The sequence below is a fragment of the Euprymna scolopes genome, chromosome 40 (assembly GCF_053919585.1).
Source record: "Euprymna scolopes isolate OS-2025 chromosome 40, ASM5391958v1, whole genome shotgun sequence".
Lineage (NCBI taxonomy): Eukaryota > Metazoa > Mollusca > Cephalopoda > Sepiida > Sepiolidae > Euprymna > Euprymna scolopes.
In genome coordinates, this window is record NC_136521.1 from 43,268,210 (window position 1) to 43,285,842 (window position 17,633).

Below are 17,633 nucleotides of genomic sequence, written 5' to 3' on the forward strand. Positions count from 1 at the left end.
AGAACGCGGAGCAACAGAGCGGAAAGAAGGAAAATGGACGAATTCATGTTAAGCCAGGCAAAACGCGTACGATCCTAAGTCTATATGGCAATAGTTTTCACTTTGGCCGGGTGTGTCGCTAGTATATCTTTTCTTTTCTTACAGTCTGGACGAATTTATGTTAAGACAGGCGGAGAAAAAAAGACAGAAACGCAAGCAAAAAGTATCTTATTAACTAATTATATACGTATTTAAGACAATCTTATTCGTTCGGGCGCTGATCAAATGAAACCTTCTTTTTCTTTTTTATGTAATTAAACAGTTAATAAGTTCGGCGTAGCGAAACAAAATCTTCAAATTTGGTTTTCCTGTTTGCGTATATCTGAAAGAGTTCGGTTGTCAAAAAAAAAAAATAATAAGTCGGTGAAAAAGGTTCATTGCTCATTATTTGAGGTGCCCTTACCGAGAAATGTCGACGGAGCTGGTCAGGTGATTTTTGCTATTAGATTGAGAAGAAAGGTCTATTCGGAATTTTTAATTTTGATGTCAAATGATGTCTTTCCAAATAAGTTTTCGTTATAATACCTTTACTTCATATATCATTTTAAATATGTCTAATCGTTTAAATTACAATCGTTTTAAAACGATTATGTCTTCTTTTCAGAACGTTGGATACAAGATGGAAAAGAGCAAATTCGCACCATTTTCTTATTTCAATTCAAGCCAGTCCGAAAAGTAGTTGTAATAGCTCTCGATATCCACAAAGCATTTGGCCCAAGAACCACTACTTAAGGCACAGCGCGATGGTGGTTTAAGAAATTTAGTATCGTCAAAGAGAGTCTTGAAGATGATGAACGTATTAGTTGAAGCCAATTTACGTACACCTGTTCGAGAACTTGCTTCTGAATTAGGCGTAACGTATACGACGATTTCCAACTACTTGAGAGAGATTAGAAAGACAAAAAACTTGATAAATGGGTTCATAACGAATTGAACGACAACCAAAAGAAACGTTATGTTATGAAGTTTCCTTTCCCTTCTTTTACGTAACAATAACGACTCGTTTCATGACCGGGTTGGGACTTGCGATGAAAGGTTGGTTCTTTACGACAACTGGCGACGCTCAGCTCAGTGGTTAGACGCCGAAGCAGCTCCACGACACTTCCCTAAGCCAGAGTTTCACCAAAAGAAGGTCATGCTAACTGTTTGGTGGTCTGCGACCGGTCTAATCCATTACAGATTTTAATACAGGCGAAACCATTACGACGGAAGAAGTACTGTCAACAAATGGATAAAACATCGAAACAACACTCAGCATTAGTCAAAATAAAAGACCCAATTCTCTTCCATGACAATGCCCGACCGCACGTTGCTAGACCGACACTGCAGAAGTTGAACGAATAGGACTACGAAACTCTGCTTCATTCGCCATACTCTCCATATATCTCACCTGGTGACTACCACTTTTTCAACCATCTCGACACCTTTCTGCATGAGAAATGCTTCAAACACCTAAGCGATATCAAAAACGCTTTCAGCGACTTTAACGCAACCAGAACGCAAGAGTTTTAGGTTACTGGCATAAATACATTAGTTTCGCATTGGTAAACGTGCGTTGATTCTGATAGTGTTTATTTTTTGTTTGAATCGAGATATGTTCATCTGAATGTCAAAGTTAAAAACCACAAAAACTATCTTGTCAATCTGATAGACAGATAGCTCTTTGTTTAGGGGCGCTTACTTGACGATCTTCACCTCCCGACCATGTGCTTTGGTATTATTACGCTGTTTCGGTTGTGTGGAGATTTTGAGTAGTAACAGCAGTCAGGAATTCGTTCTCAACAATTAACCCGACAGGTCTGGGCCATTTCCGTGGCCTTTTATCTGTCAGACTAAGTTATTCGAGGCATTGCCACTCGGCTTTCGTGTGGAGTAAATAGAGTGACAATATTAGAAAAAATTCAATAATTTACTTTGGCGCTACCAGATCAGGTTGTCTGAAGATATTGTCTTCCTAAGACGAAATGCACCTAACATTAATGCCTTTTTGTTTTTCTACTTTCTTTTGCAAATTAATTATGTTCTGCAAAACCAAAAGCAAAAACAACCCACCCTTTTCCCCTTTTTTTCTTCCCATTTCCCCTTTCTCTTTCTATCTCCCCCTTCTTGATTATTTTCTTGGCTTAAAATGTACCAAACATTAATACTGTAACCCTTTTCCCTCTCCCATTGAAAAACGCATTCATGTTCTGCAGGGCAGGGAACAAAAACGATAAAATCCACTATAAAACAACATAACCAAACACTACAAACTAACGATTGAAGATACAAAGAGTTTGAAGAATAAAAACCTTCTACAAAATAACTAGATGCAACATGAATACTATTTCCAAAATAATTGGATTCGTCATTAAATAACCTGAAAAGGGTTGATATGCCATAAAACAAAACAACAAATAATTTGCAATTATATTACGTTTATTCGTCAACATAATGTGTCGTACAAGATGGTAGGTGGTGATATACCGAATTTTCGAGAATATAATCTCTTAATTGTGTCGGGGGTATGTTTGCAGCTGTTCGGCGAGGTTTTTCTTTGTCTGTTTTATTTTTTATTTCTTCATTTCTTTATTTTTTATATTTTTTTTGTATCAGCAAATCCGTTGCCAAGGCCGCTGGAAAAATGGTAGGATCCTTCTACCGCTCCAGTAGATATCTCACTACTGATGCAATTCTCTACCTATATAAAAGCCAGGTACGGCCAATAATGGAGTACTGTTGCCACATCTGGGCAGGAGCTGCTAGAAGCAGCTTGTCCTGCCTTGACAGAGTTCAAAATAGACTTCGTAGCTTAATGGGGGGGATGCCCTTTTCTCTTCCCTGCAACCTCTTTCTCACAGAAGAGACGTTGTGAACCTGTTTCTGCTTTATCTTTATTTTCATGGAAAGTGCTCGGCTGAGCTCCAATCTATGGTCTCACTCACCAAACTTTCACGAAAAACATTCGTCTAGCTGAAACCACTATCAATAATTTCCCTCACTCTTTATCTGTGCCTAAACCTAAACGTAGATTCTATCAACAAAGCTTCTTTCTTAGAACTGCACACCTGTGGAACTCTCTTCCGTTTGCCTGCCTTCCAGCTGACTACAATTTGATTGTCTTCAAATCCAACATAAACAATTTCCTGATGAACCGTCCCCGTAAGTAATCCAATTTACAAAATTTACAGTACTTATGATTACTACGCTATAATCTCATTGACTAATGTACGCTCATTAACCTTTATCCTCGAGTGGACTCCGGGCCTTAATGTGGTGACTTTTTTGTAAAAAACAAAAAAATATGTGACTTGAAGTCAGTATCGCAGTCGAGCTGTCAAATCAATTTCCAAAATACGAGTTGTAATGAATATTAAATATTGTTAGAAATTATTAAATCTTTTTATAAAAAAATTATGATTAATTGTTGAATGTTACGCTTATAAGTGTGTGCTTAGGAGTATTAATGCCTGCTGTGTTAGTGCGGTCTTTATATCCATCTTGAATAATAAGAATAGTCTAAAGGAGATCAACAACTAATGGCGACTTGGAAAGACCATTGAGGAAGTTGAAAGTTACATCTACTTGGGAAAGAAAATGACGAAAGATGAAGATCTCCTCCCTGAGATAAAGAGAAGGATAGCATTGGAATGGACAGCTTTTGGGAAAGAGGAGAATATCATGAGAAGCCGAAAAGCAAATATGTCAATCAAAGGGAAGATCTTCAATGAATATGTACTACCTGTGATGATCTACGGTAGTGAAATATGGGCTCTGACAATTCGCCAGAGTGAAATCATGGCACTAGCACAAAGGAAGATGAAGAGGATAATGTTAGGAAAGACAAACATCTGGATCCGCCAACAAGCAAGAGTTAGTGACATTAATACTGCAATCCAAACGTCCAAACACAGATGGGCAGGGCATGTAGTCAGACAACATGACAATAGATGATCCATCAGGGCAAAAGAATGGACACCTCATGAACGTAAAAGGGAAGATCAAGAACGATCTGATACAGCATATGGGTCCCACATGGCAGCGGATAGCCCGGGACAGAGTTAGATGGCTAAAGTTCATGGAGGGGTTTCTTATTGAGTGATAAAACCCTTTATTGATTAATTGATTGATTCATTGATTGAATGGAAATAACTATGTGTACATAGATTGGTGCCCTTGCTAAAGTGCATACCCCAATATGTTTACACGTAAACGCATACACGCATACACGAATATATAAATGTGAATACATACATACATGAACATACATACACACATACGCATACACACATATACATATGCACATATATCTGCATCTATTTATTTTATTAATCAAATCTATTTATTTTTTTACACTTTTATTGTTTGTTTATAAATATTTTTATCATGATTTTATTCTATTTATTTATGTGTGCATATATATACGTATTGTTCTCTGTGTTTGATCTGTCTTTCTTATTAATTTATTATGTTTTAGTATTGGTTAGTGGTCAATGACGTAATAGAAATATTTGTTTGTTATTACAAATAGTGAATGCACGTTCGGAGTGTTGTGGGTGTTCATGTGCTTATATAAGGAATCTGCAGTTTAGTTACGCCCAGATATTTATTTTGGGTTTATGTTTATTCATTATTTATTTATTTATTCTGTGGGATAGATAGATAGATAGATAGATAGATAGATAGATAGATAGATAGATAGAGGGGGAGAGAGGGAGAAAGAGGGTTTGACAAAGGGGTAGGGACAAATGTGACATTAAATTTTGACTTATTTTTCAAACTTGGGAATTGAGAGACACAGACGGGCAAAATGCGAGTATAGCAACGCTTAGATTATCTCTACATTATCGAAAGAATCTCGTCTGTCTCGCTTCCCGACCGAGACTAAAAAAATTAATTTTTCACCCATGGCATCATTTCTATGGTTATATCGTTCGACAGCTGCATTTCTTGCGTGTTTTGTCTCGGTAGCTAACCTTTGACCCCGCTTTAGTCTCATGCCACCTGCAGCTGAGTATACGGTCCTCGTTAGATCACATTTAGTTCCACCCTTTTTATTTTGGGGCTGTATGTAACTGTAACCTCTTTATATAAACACATTTTTATTTTCAATTTTTTTTCCAGACTTCAAGTTTCGCACCTCTATCGGGCCAGAACTACTTCGATATGAAACTATTTCTGGCCAAATGCAACCTGTACGCCTTCCGGTATATCAAGCTCGACAGTTTTCAGATTTTTCCAGAGCACGCCATCGCCCAGGACGTAGCGGAAGTGATGAAAAGAGCGATATTTACGTACATAGCAAATCGGACGGCCGGATTCGATTTTGAAAAATTCATGGTCGCTTTAAAATCAGTGAGTATTTCTATTTACTTTCCTCTACATGAGAACAGTCGTTGTATTGTCGTATGCGGCCACAGCCGAAATCGAACTCACTACACGAGTTTGCAGTATAATTCAAATCTTGTCCGTAGCCAAATACTTGATGCTTCGCTAGGACTAAGGGTATTTTTTTATTATGACACCATCACCAGATAGGTTGCCTACCATGGCTCGAGAGGTCCATTTACCCTCGTAAGAAGGATACTCCCCCAGTTTCCCAACCTGATATATTTACCTCGCCTCCCAAATGGTCACCCATCTGGCACTGCCCAGGCTCAACGTTGCTTTACGTCGGTGATCTGGCTAGAACCGGCGTGTTATCGTGATTGTCCCGTAATAAGGACATAGTTAGACTCAAGTTTGGTTTTTAATGTGAGGAAATAATTTGCACTTTAAAAATCACGAATAGACACAATGTATATATGTAGGCATAAAAGAATAATTATCATTTAATTATAATTATCAAGCCGCTTTAAGAATACTTTAAGATTTAAACCATCTAGGAAGTATAAACTAAGAGGCAGTCAACGAGCGTTTATGCGATGTTCACGACTTCCGGTCATTCGATCACTACAGATTGTCTAAGGTCTGCGCTCGATTTAAGCGTTTATTAATTCTTAATTCCCCTCATTCTCGTGGCAATTGTTTGGTGGCGCGGAGATAGAGGCTTAGCAAATGGAATCAAAAGTTCCGTCGTGGTATGGTTCGAATATTCCGACCGACAGGATTATTTACCTACACTGATGACTGCGTAAGTCTGAAAAACTAGTGCCTGTCACTTTAAAAGAATGATTATTATCTAATTATAATTAATATATGTCTCCGGTTTTGATTTAAAATGTTTTCATTGTGTTTCATTCTTTATGTATTTTCTAGAAGCTCAATGTCTGTTAGATATAACGACAGAGCATGCATAAAAAATAACAGTATGGATACACTTTTACATCCAAATATTTATTTTTCATGCAAAAAAGCTCCGTATATGCACGAGAAGAGGTGCTGCTGATATAATAATAACAAATGAGAGTATCTTCATAATGAAACCGATCTTTAAAAAAGTACCGAAATTTTAACATGCTGAAAAAGCTGTTTCGCATGAAAAATAAATATTTGGATCTTTGGAAAGTAGTTTATATATATATATATATATATATATATATATATATATATATATATATATATATATATATATATATATATATATATATATATATATATATATAGGAAATTTATTACTGCGAGTCCAGAATGAGTTTACATATTGTTTCAGCTAGGGGGAAATCCTCAAAAAGAAGAGGAAATATTCGACTAGCTTCGTCAGAATTCATAGATGGACTGAGTTATAATGTCAAAAAAGAATGGAAAAATCATAGCAGATAACTCAGTCCATCTATGAATTCTGACGAAGCTAGTCGGATATTTCCTCTTCTTTTTGAGGATTCCCCCTAGCTGAAACAATATGTAAACTCATTCTGGACTCACAGTAATAAATTTCCTATATAGTGCTCTGGCTACACATTGAGCACTCTAGTCCGGTTTTTTCACCACTGGTAAATATATAAACATATATATATATATATATATATATATATATATATATATATATATATATATATATACGCCAAATTAATTAAGAATAGGGAACTAGATCTAATATCTGTAACATGTCTTCTTTTTTAAGATTAAGGGAGGTGGTGTTTGATCAACACTTCTGGGGAGCTATGATTTAACATACTGTTTTGTTTTTAAATCCCCAAAACAGTGTTTCAGAGTAAACAACTGATAATCCCTTAAGTTACCATTAGTACTATAGTGAATTCGAGAGAGCAAGTTGATGCAGTGATTGCTGTCAAATCTCAAAATAGTTTTCTAACGAATGATTAAAAATATTTTTTGTATAGGTTGAAAGGTTAAAAAACTTCCAAGACTATATATATATATATATATATATATATATATATATATATATATATATATATAACTACTTAATTTACTCACATAAAATTAATATACAAAAGTATATATTTATGCGTAAACTTTAAGTATTTACTTCAAAAGTGCTCAATGCGTAGGTAGAGCTAGTTAGTAATTTTTAAAATATATATGGCGATTAAGCTACATTGAATATTCGGCGTTTCATCCACTCTAGGACTCCTCAGGAAATTTATCACTGTGAGTCCAGAATGAGTTTACATATTGTTTCAGCTAGGGGGAAATCCTCAAAAAGAAGAGGAAATATCCGCCTAGCTTCGTCAGAATTCATAGATAGACTGAGTTATCTGCTACGATTTTTCCATTCTTGAGGAGTCCTAGAGTGGATGAAACGCCGAATATTCAGTGTAGCTTAATCGCCATATATATTTTATAAATTACTATACATATATATATATATATATATATATATATATATATATATATATATATATATATACACGTATAAAATACGTTTTTAAGCCAAATTCCAACGTAAAATTAACAATAAATAAATATTTGTTTATTTTACATAATATTGCTATATATATATATATATATATATATATATATATATATATATATATATATATATATATATATATATATAAGTTACTTTATACGTGTGTATGTATGAAAGCGGCAGTTCAAAGGTTCCGAAACGGTTGACCCTATTTTTTGCAAATTTCACACAAAGCTAATTTATGTCTGGCTGTGTTCTTAGATATAGATCAAACTTTATAATTTGATTTGAGCCCCAAACAACAAATATTAAGAGTCAAAATTGTGGTCAAAGTTTTTTAAAAATTTGACCTCTGCGGTGTCTACCAAAGTACTCAGTTAATTTCTGGTCTAAACAATTGAAATTTTACATAAAGGGTAGTCAGAGATAGGGCAAGCTTTTTAACCGGTTTGGTTCCAAAATTTGAGCTGCCAAGGGGTCAATGTTCCAAAGATTTGACTGTTGCAGTCTCTAGCAAAACACTCAGCCAATTTCTGGTCTAAACAGTTGAAATTATAAGGCAAGTTATGAACAGTACATAGGGCCCGAGCAAAGCCGGGCTGAACTGCTAGTATATATATAATCTTGAGTTTCTTCAGCTATAATCGAAACCGAAACCAAAACTTATGAAGAATTCTTGGTCAAATTATTTCTAAAAAAATAAATGACATCAGTGCTATCAACTATAAACGGAACCGAAACAAAAAACATATGAAGAATCCTTGGTAAAATCATTTATTACAAGAAATGGAAGTGTATAACAATTAACGACAGTCACTCGGATGTAAGCGTGGCACAGAAAATAGCTAACACACAGGCTATCCTATTAATATATAGATTTATTTATTTATTTTTCAATCATTTTTTTTAATATAAGAGATGAAGGTAAAAATAGTATTTAAAAACATTTGACGTAAGTTACAGACTGACACCAAATTTCTCATACAACATGATTGCTAATAGGTTTTTCATCTTTTTGTTTGTTTTTTTATATAGGTCGTCATTGAAAACGGAAAGACAGGTTGGATAGCGTTCAACGACACAGGACAACGTAAGAACTACACGCTGTATCTTTATCAACACGGACAAGATAACTCACCGGTAAGAATGTTTGTATTATTATTATTATTATTATTATTATTATTATTATTATTATTATTATTATTATTATTATTTGTTTTAATATGATCTCTGTATTATTATGTTGTGAATAAATGATAAAAAAAACATACTTAACAAACAAAACATGCTTCGTCATGTGAATGATATATTTGAGTGACAAAAATTGAAAGTTTAGTTCCTGCTTATTTGAATATCCCAATGTGCAAGAAGACACAATTGTATGTTTGCGAGCGGGAATATGTGTGTGTGTGTGTGTGTGTGTGTGTGTGTGTGTGTGTGTGTGTGTGTGTGTGTGCACGCGCGTGTAATAAGCACTGTGTATAATGTGCCCATGTTAGTCACCGGGTTACCGAGAATATATATCTCAGAATCCATAATGATCGGATCCAAAGTACATATGCATCCTCTGAATGTTAACATATACAAAAAATAATGTGAACATATACAAAAAATAATGTTAACATATACAAAAAATAATGTTAACATATACAAAAAAATAATGTTAACATATACAAAAAATAATGTTAACATATACAAAAAATAATGTTAACATATACAAAAAATAATGTTAACATATACAAAAAATAATGTTAACATATAAAAAAATAATGTTAACATATACAAAAAATAATGTTAACATATACAAAAAATAATGTTAACATATACAAAAAATAATGTTAACATATAAAAAAATAATGTTAACATATACAAAAAATAATGTTAACATATACAAAAAAATAATGTTAACATATACAAAAAATAATGTTAACATATACAAAAATAATGTTAACATATACAAAAAATAATGTTAACATATACAAAAATAATGTTAACATATACAAAAAATAATGTTAACATATAAAAAAAATAATGTTAACATATACAAAAATAATGTTAACATATACAAAAATAATGTTAACATATAAAAAAATAATGTTAACATATACAAAAAATAATGTTAACATATACAAAAAATAATGTTAACATATACAAAAAAATAATGTTAACATATACCAAAAATAATGTTAACATATACAAAAAATAATGTTAACATATACAAAAAATAATGTCAACATATACAAAAAATAATGTTAACATATAAAAAAATAATGTTAACATATACAAAAAATAATGTTAACATATACAAAAATAATGTTAACATATAAAAAAAATAATGTTAACATATACAAAAAATAATGCTAACATATACAAAAAATAATGTGCCATGTTAGAGTATTTTACGAATATATATTCCAAAATTCATAATGATCCGTTCATTACAAATTAGTCTCTCTCTCTCTCTCTCTCTCTCTCTCTCTCTCTCTCTCTCTCTCTCTCTCTGTCTATATATATATATCCACACACACACACACACACACACACACACACACATATATATATATATATATATATATAATGCCCGTAATATATATATATATATGTAAGGCACGTAACGTTAAATTCTTTGAAAAAAAAATGAAATAAAAAAAACGGAAAGAAACTGAGACATGTGCGTGCGAGTATTATGTTTTGTTTTTTCTAAACAGTTCGTCTCTTGGAAGTGATAAAAAATACTCGAGCTGAGATCGAAACCAAAACCTAAAGACAGTGATTCAAGTCATCAGGTCCGCTTGACACGATCTTTAAAAATTGTTTTCAAACCTACTTATTCTTTTACGTAATGTGAACGATTCGCACATGCATAGTCGTGAAACAGTTAACAAACGGATAAAAATCTGATGACCCACTAATACCATTTTTCCATTTTTACCCCTTAGCAGCCCTTCCTTCCGAATGAAAACCGATTTAAAAAATTTCCATATGTCTGAATACACTATATATCAAATTTCAAGTCTGTAGATCATAAATTCGTTGAGTATGTCCTCACACACACATTCTTTCACAAACACACACACACACACGTGTCTGTGTATGTGTGTGTGTGTGTGTGTGTGTAGAGAGAACCTGAATACCTACTAGACACTATCCCCGAATGTCTAAGGTCTGTATACTAGTTTCTCAGAACAACGTGGAATACTTTTTCCCACAAGTAAACCATATATTCAAAACCACATAGTATTCGCAGCCCAAATAAGATCTGCTCGCTATGGCTAACCCACATTAGCTTTTATAAGGAATGGTGTGCCTTCTCCAAGTGATATTACCTTAAGTAAGAGCACGAAGCTAGATACTCCACCAGACTAGATAATTTCGTGTCCTGGAATCAAGTAAGACTAAGAGACCAAAACGAAAGATATACTGCAACGTATGAAAATGGTTAATTGGGGAGAAGGAAATTATGTTCTCAATTTCTTTACTAACTCAGTGTTTGAGAGATAAAGAACTTTAATAGGACATTAGAATATCTGTGCATCTTATATACAGTTCAATGTTAGCCCCAGGTTGTGGGCCCCTTGATTTCTGAGAACTTCGACTGAAGAAAAATGAAACAAAAAAGTAATATAAGAAAAGTTAGGGAGATAAAGATTAAAGTTATATTAGAACTTTATTACATTATCATGTCAATAAGGTGGAGGGTGATTACAATAACTGAAAGAGAAATGAAGAGGAAAACCTCTTTAGGTCATGGCATTTTAAAACTAAATGCTTATCATCAGAAGAGAACACAAACCAGCATTATACAAGAGTACGGGCAAAAAAACAAAAAAAAAACTATTTTATACATATTTTAGGTTAGCAAGCTTCCAGAATAATTTCACACCTACAACTCTCCTCCCCGGATAACCTAGGAAAAAACGGGAAAAAGAAGAAAAAAAACCCTTATATATGAGCCCCTAAAGGAAGGGACATTCTAGCCTAGCAAAAATTGCCTGGACACCACCATCGACATTCTCAGACAATAAGCAATAAACTTCCCCCACCCGAAAGTCGGGTGTGGCAAGGCCTGGGAGGATAGACCTCCTTGTTAATACTCAGGCGACGTATCTTAGTCTGACAGGTACGTGGCCAGTTCCTGATCACGAATCCGTCGGGCTGATTGTCAAGAACAGTTTTTTGACGGGTACTTTCTACCTAAGTCTCCAAGAAGACGAACCAGCAAAGAGACTATTCCTTCCACAAAAAATAATGGGATGGTATTTATAGACATAAAATATTGCATCAGGAGCCAGATATTTTTTGGGGTGATGGAATGATCCAACCGTTTTTTTTTTTTTTTTCCTTTTTTTCTAGCAACCTTAGCAACAGATTAAGTAGAGTTAAACACAATACCAACTACCGTGAGAGATATCCATCTTACCAAAGAAAAATCTCTGCGTGGAACAAAATTTAAAATGACTCAAATCAAGAAATTATATGAGCAGAACCTTTCATTGAAAATTCGAATATTTCAGATTTGCATTAAATGAGATCAATTTTCATTAAACAACAATAACAAAACTCACTTATTTAAATTTCTTTTAAGACCTTTTGGATTTAAGCCTTCATTTTTTTTATAGAATTAAAATCATGTGATTGATTTTTTTTCATAAAAATTTGAATAGGGATTATAGACATACGTTTTATTAGGATTATATATCGGTTTTAATCTTTGCAGGGGGAGATAAAAGTGGTGCAAAATTGTTGTGTCAGGAAAAATTTAATTTTACCCGTCCTGAGACGGGTAATCCACCAGTTTATATATAATATAATGTTGAAAATGACAATCATTCTCAAATAAAAAAATAAATAAATAAATGTTTACCTTCGTTATGTTTCAGATTAATTCTTGTGTTTGTTTCAGTACTATCCGAACCAGCCGTTCATAACCGAGGTAAGAGAAGATAACTCTTACTGTCTTGTTTAATTGCTCTTCCAGAATGGCTTCATTTACTCGTCATGCATTGACTTTGAGATTTCTTTTGCTTTGCAGGGTTTAAGCTTCCGTTGAAAACTTGCAGTTTCTTATTCACCGGTGCATTAATGTATTTAATATGCGTTTCTTGGTTTAAAATAACGACCTTCTTTATATTTGACAAATTAAAATCAATCGTACGGAAGAAAAAATATGTAAAATTATAGGTGTCATCATGACTTTAATATTAATATTCCTAACGGAACTCTGTAATTTATCAAAAAATATATACTTTTAAATGAATTTAAATAACAACACAAAAAAAATAATAACAACACAAAAAAAATAAATAACAACACCAAAAAAAAAATTAATAACAACACAAAAAAATAACAACACCTAAAAAAAAAATTAATAACAACACCAAAAAAAATAACAACACCTAAAAAAAATTAATAACAACACCTAAAAAAAAATTAATAACAACACAAAAAAAATAACAACACCAAAAAAAAAATTAATAACAACACAAAAAAATAACAACACCTAAAAAAAAATTAATAACAACACCAAAAAAAAAATTAATAACAACACAAAAAAAAAATTTAAATAACAACACCAAAAAAAAAATTGAATAAAAAAAAATGATTTTATCATTCCTCCACATTTTCAGCTTTTCAAATTTTCTTATTTAAATTCATTAAAAAAAAATGTTTTCTAAGGTGTGTGGCTTTACATTGCTTATACTTTTAAATATTTATTTGCACAAAGTATAAAAACACATTATGAACAAATATGACACATGACTATTCAAAAGTGTGTGGATAATGTATGTCGTTGGTCATCCTTGGTCTCCAATACAGTAGAACCTCGGGATACGTCAATCCGTTCCGGGATTGGGATCGTAAAGTGAAATCGCAATTTTACGACATATCAATCCTTTTTAGTTGTTTCCTACAAAAACAATACTTATAAATTATTAATACATAGTTATTTTCTTTTAATTTTACGTCATATCCTTTTTGGTTATTTGTATATTGAAAAACAATAACTATTAGAAATAATTCATATAGTTTTATTTTTTATTTACAAGATTAAAGTCTTAATTTCATTATTTATTGCCTCAAACATTTATTATTATCAACGATCTATACGTAGTTGTTCTTCATTTTTAATTTTCACGGCATATCAATCTGTAATATTGGGAATCCCAGCTTAATTGCTATATAGGTAGTTGTAGAAATAGAAAGTTATGTCAGTATATTTTCATTTCCCATCAGCGATTTAGCATGGTCGGATAGGTTGGGTTTGACAGGCACCAGACCAAGTCACCTAGATTAGATGTACCGGAAATTGAGGAGTGACACGGGAATTGTGGTCGTATGCCTTTCTGGTTGACGACAACATGGGGAGAGTTGGTCTAGGCAGCAGATGAAGTAGTCGGGAATTTAGGTCCCTCCCGACAACCAGGGTCCGAGATGTTAGGCTTGCCTTGAATAAAAGATTGAAGCTTCAAATCCCATCTTGTTGTTCATTGATGAATCTGTCTGCAGCACTACCGCTCCCCGGCAAGATGGCAGACCAGCGATCAGAAGACGTCATCTGCTGGTCAAGGTAATTCAGGTATGTTCGCATTATATTGTTGCGCATACACATCTCGGAAACTCTGTAAGAATGAGAACACACACACACACACACACACACACATGCACACACACACACACATATATATATATATATATATATATATATATATATATATATATATATATATAACAGTGAGCTGCAGGTAAGATACGTAAGGACACCCACACCCACACGTATATATGTAAGAACAGTGATAAACGCACAGACCTGTAAACTAAAAAGAATCGTAAAAGAAAACGATTATTACAAACAAGCGTATAGTATATATTATTTTATTTGGAATTCATTATTGAGATGCGTATTATTTATATTAATTTTTATTTATTGCGGACTATTATTCTCATCTTTATTAGTTGTTGTTTCACGACGTGTCGGCCAACTATTCCTCTGGCCTTCGTCAGGTGGTAACTGCGACGGATAGGAACTTCGAATATCCTAACTGCATTCTCAGCAATCACTGCCATCCGTAGTTGTTGTCGTCCCACCACGTTTTGGCCAAGTAAGCCTCTGTCCGGCTTTGGGTAGGATTGAAACCGCTATCTTCAGACAATGCTCATCTGGAACCGTAGAGATTCAACGTCTCTATCAACTGCGTCACGGGCCGCGAAGGGCGATCAAGGTTGGATTTTTTGATCTTATAAATCCACGTTTATTTATTATCTGATCTTCCATGGTCGGGTCCGTACCGAATGGTATATATATTATTTTAATTGGAATTCATTATTGAGATGAGTATTATTCATATTAATTTCTATTCCAATTAATTCCAATTAAGAGAAATAAATCCTTTTTTTTTTTGTAATTTAATAAAGAAAACTCATCCTTATTATAAATTGTTTTATTTCTATTTTCACAACATATCAATTATTTATTGTTATTTAATACTACAAAATAATAACTATCATGAATAATTTATACGCATTTTTCTTCTATATTTACAAGCTATCAATCTTTTTTGTGTAATTTAAATAGAAATTGACAACATTCCGTTTCACTGACGCCGCAATTTGTATCAATTTTAATGGTAGATGTTCCGATGAACTACAAGCCTTATACCCTCCCGAAATTCAATAAACCCAACAAGCAGCAAAGTCCCACCCCTACACAGTAGAGATCCCTAGATGCCGGAAAGCCTTCTACTCTAATATTTTCTTTCCCAGAACTTCTAGACTTGAGAATTCACTCCCGGGTTCCTATTTCCCCGACTGTACTGATATGAAGTTCAAACAGTCATCTTGCTGCTGACCTCCCTAAATAGTGTCCTTGCAATTATGTCCTAGTTAGTAGCCCCTCTTGAGTTGGAAGCCATGTTTTAGTTTCAGAAAAGTTTCCGATGGTTAGTTATTCTATACAAGTCCTGGAGACGACGAATTCTCAGTAGACAGCTGTTCTGTACAGGTTTCGGACTTTGTAATTTTTTAGGCAAAGAGTAAAAGATCCTACTCTTGTTGACACGAGAAAAATATGTTCAAGGATGCTAAAAAGGGATTAATTTTTAAGGAGCAATTCTGGTTTCTGATTGGTTGATAGCAGAACGTGAATTAATTTGATTCGTCAGTTTCTAGCAGCAGCGTTTATAAATAGAATCTCCCTACTGTGAGGTTTATACCCTCACCAAAAGTTATACCCCATTTTGTATCTCTGATGATGGGATGTGTCTCCTAGCGACTTCGGCTGTAGAGAGACTGGGTAGAGTACTCGCAAAGGATCCGTTCTTGACACTCAGCCCGACAGGTGCGGGGCCGGGAACCGGCCCAGTAACCTGTCGGACTGAGGTATACCGCTTGGGTATTACCCAGGAGGTCCACCCTCCCAGGCCTTTCCACCTGGCTTTCAGGTGGGGCAAGTTTATTGCTTGTCGTCTGAGGCGTCCCTACCGGGGAATGCCGACGGGGTTGCCCAGGGAATTTTTCGTGATGCAAGAGTGCCTCTCCTGTAGGGGAGCTTGCCTACTCTCCACTTTCCCGACCTTGTGTCACACTTTGGTGCGGTGGATACCAGACAAATATCTACCCTCACCAAAAGTCTTTTTGCGATCTTGCAACTTTTTCACCTTGTTGTTGTTGTTGTTGTTGTTACTGCTGTTGATAATTTTTGTTATTGTTATTTCCTTTTGTTTTTATTAACGCCGGATTTTTTTTTTCTACGCGATGTGGGGTTTTGTTTTGTTGTTTTTTTCTGTTATCAATTTGATAACTTTTATTTGGACTCTTATTATTCTGTGGTTCTTGTTATGGCTACGGTTAGCCAGCAGCAAAAAGAATCAATCATGATAACGTCGGAAGAAACGGTATCTCCCCCCGCCCCCAATTTGGGGAAAAAAAAACACCGAATGTTATTATAAACGTCAAAAAGTTTCTGGGGAAAGACAAGACTTACAATCACCTGCTAACGAATAAAGGACTATTAATAGACCTTCCTAAACTCGAGGAAATATCAAATATCAAAAAGAACAATACAAATATTTGTTGTGGACAAAAAAAATTTTTTTAAGTAATTAACTCATCGATTGAACTTGTTTTAAAACTGATTAATACTATGGGAATAAGACCACTTCGCATAGTAAAATGCAAAGGGTACCATACTTGGAACCTATTATTCTCGACTCAGGCCGCTGAACTGCGTGCAAAGGAGCTTCGACAAGCTGCTGATCGGCACACCGCACATGTCACATTGCCGGATGGGCGTGCCGTGACTACAAACCAGGGTGTACTGGAGGCGTTTAGGTCCCATTTCCAGGAGCTTTTTTCCATGGAACCCGGTCTGTCATTTGAACAGTTCGACACCTATTTGGCTGACTTTTCTCGTCTTTCGACGACCGAAGAAGTTAGGTGCGAAGGTGGCATAACGGAGGATGAAGTCACTGAAGCCTTAAAGCGTGTTGGCCTTAGTAAGTCTCCGAGGATCGATGGTCTGCCCTACGAAGTGTATTTAAGGTTGCCGCACATCTTTGTTCCCTTGCTGACGGTTTTATTTAACTCATGGTTTAGGAACGGCTCAATCCCCAAGTATGGTGTATGGGTGTCACGAAGCTTGTTCGCAAGGGGTTAGATAACTATCAACCCTTGACGATGTTTAAGACTGAGTTAAAGATTTTAGCCAAGATTCTTGCAAATCGCTTTTAGATTGTCCTGGTTAATCTTATTAGCCCGAGCAAACCTGTGCCGTAAGGGGCAGGACAACCAAGGATAACTTGCA

At 34.4% G+C, this 17,633-nt stretch overlaps 1 protein-coding gene across 1 annotated transcript in view; it reads left to right on the forward strand.

The window, feature by feature from the left end:
• The window catches only part of LOC145265655 (glutamate receptor ionotropic, kainate glr-3-like), a 75,740-nt gene that overhangs the window by 25,481 nt on the left and 32,626 nt on the right, over positions 1 to 17,633 (forward strand). Inside the window, exons 6-8 of the mRNA XM_080121721.1 lie at positions 5,143 to 5,373; positions 8,870 to 8,974; positions 12,738 to 12,767. Coding sequence (XP_079977847.1) covers positions 5,143 to 5,373; positions 8,870 to 8,974; positions 12,738 to 12,767 — 366 coding nt within the window. The remainder of the gene's footprint in view (positions 1 to 5,142; positions 5,374 to 8,869; positions 8,975 to 12,737; positions 12,768 to 17,633) is intronic.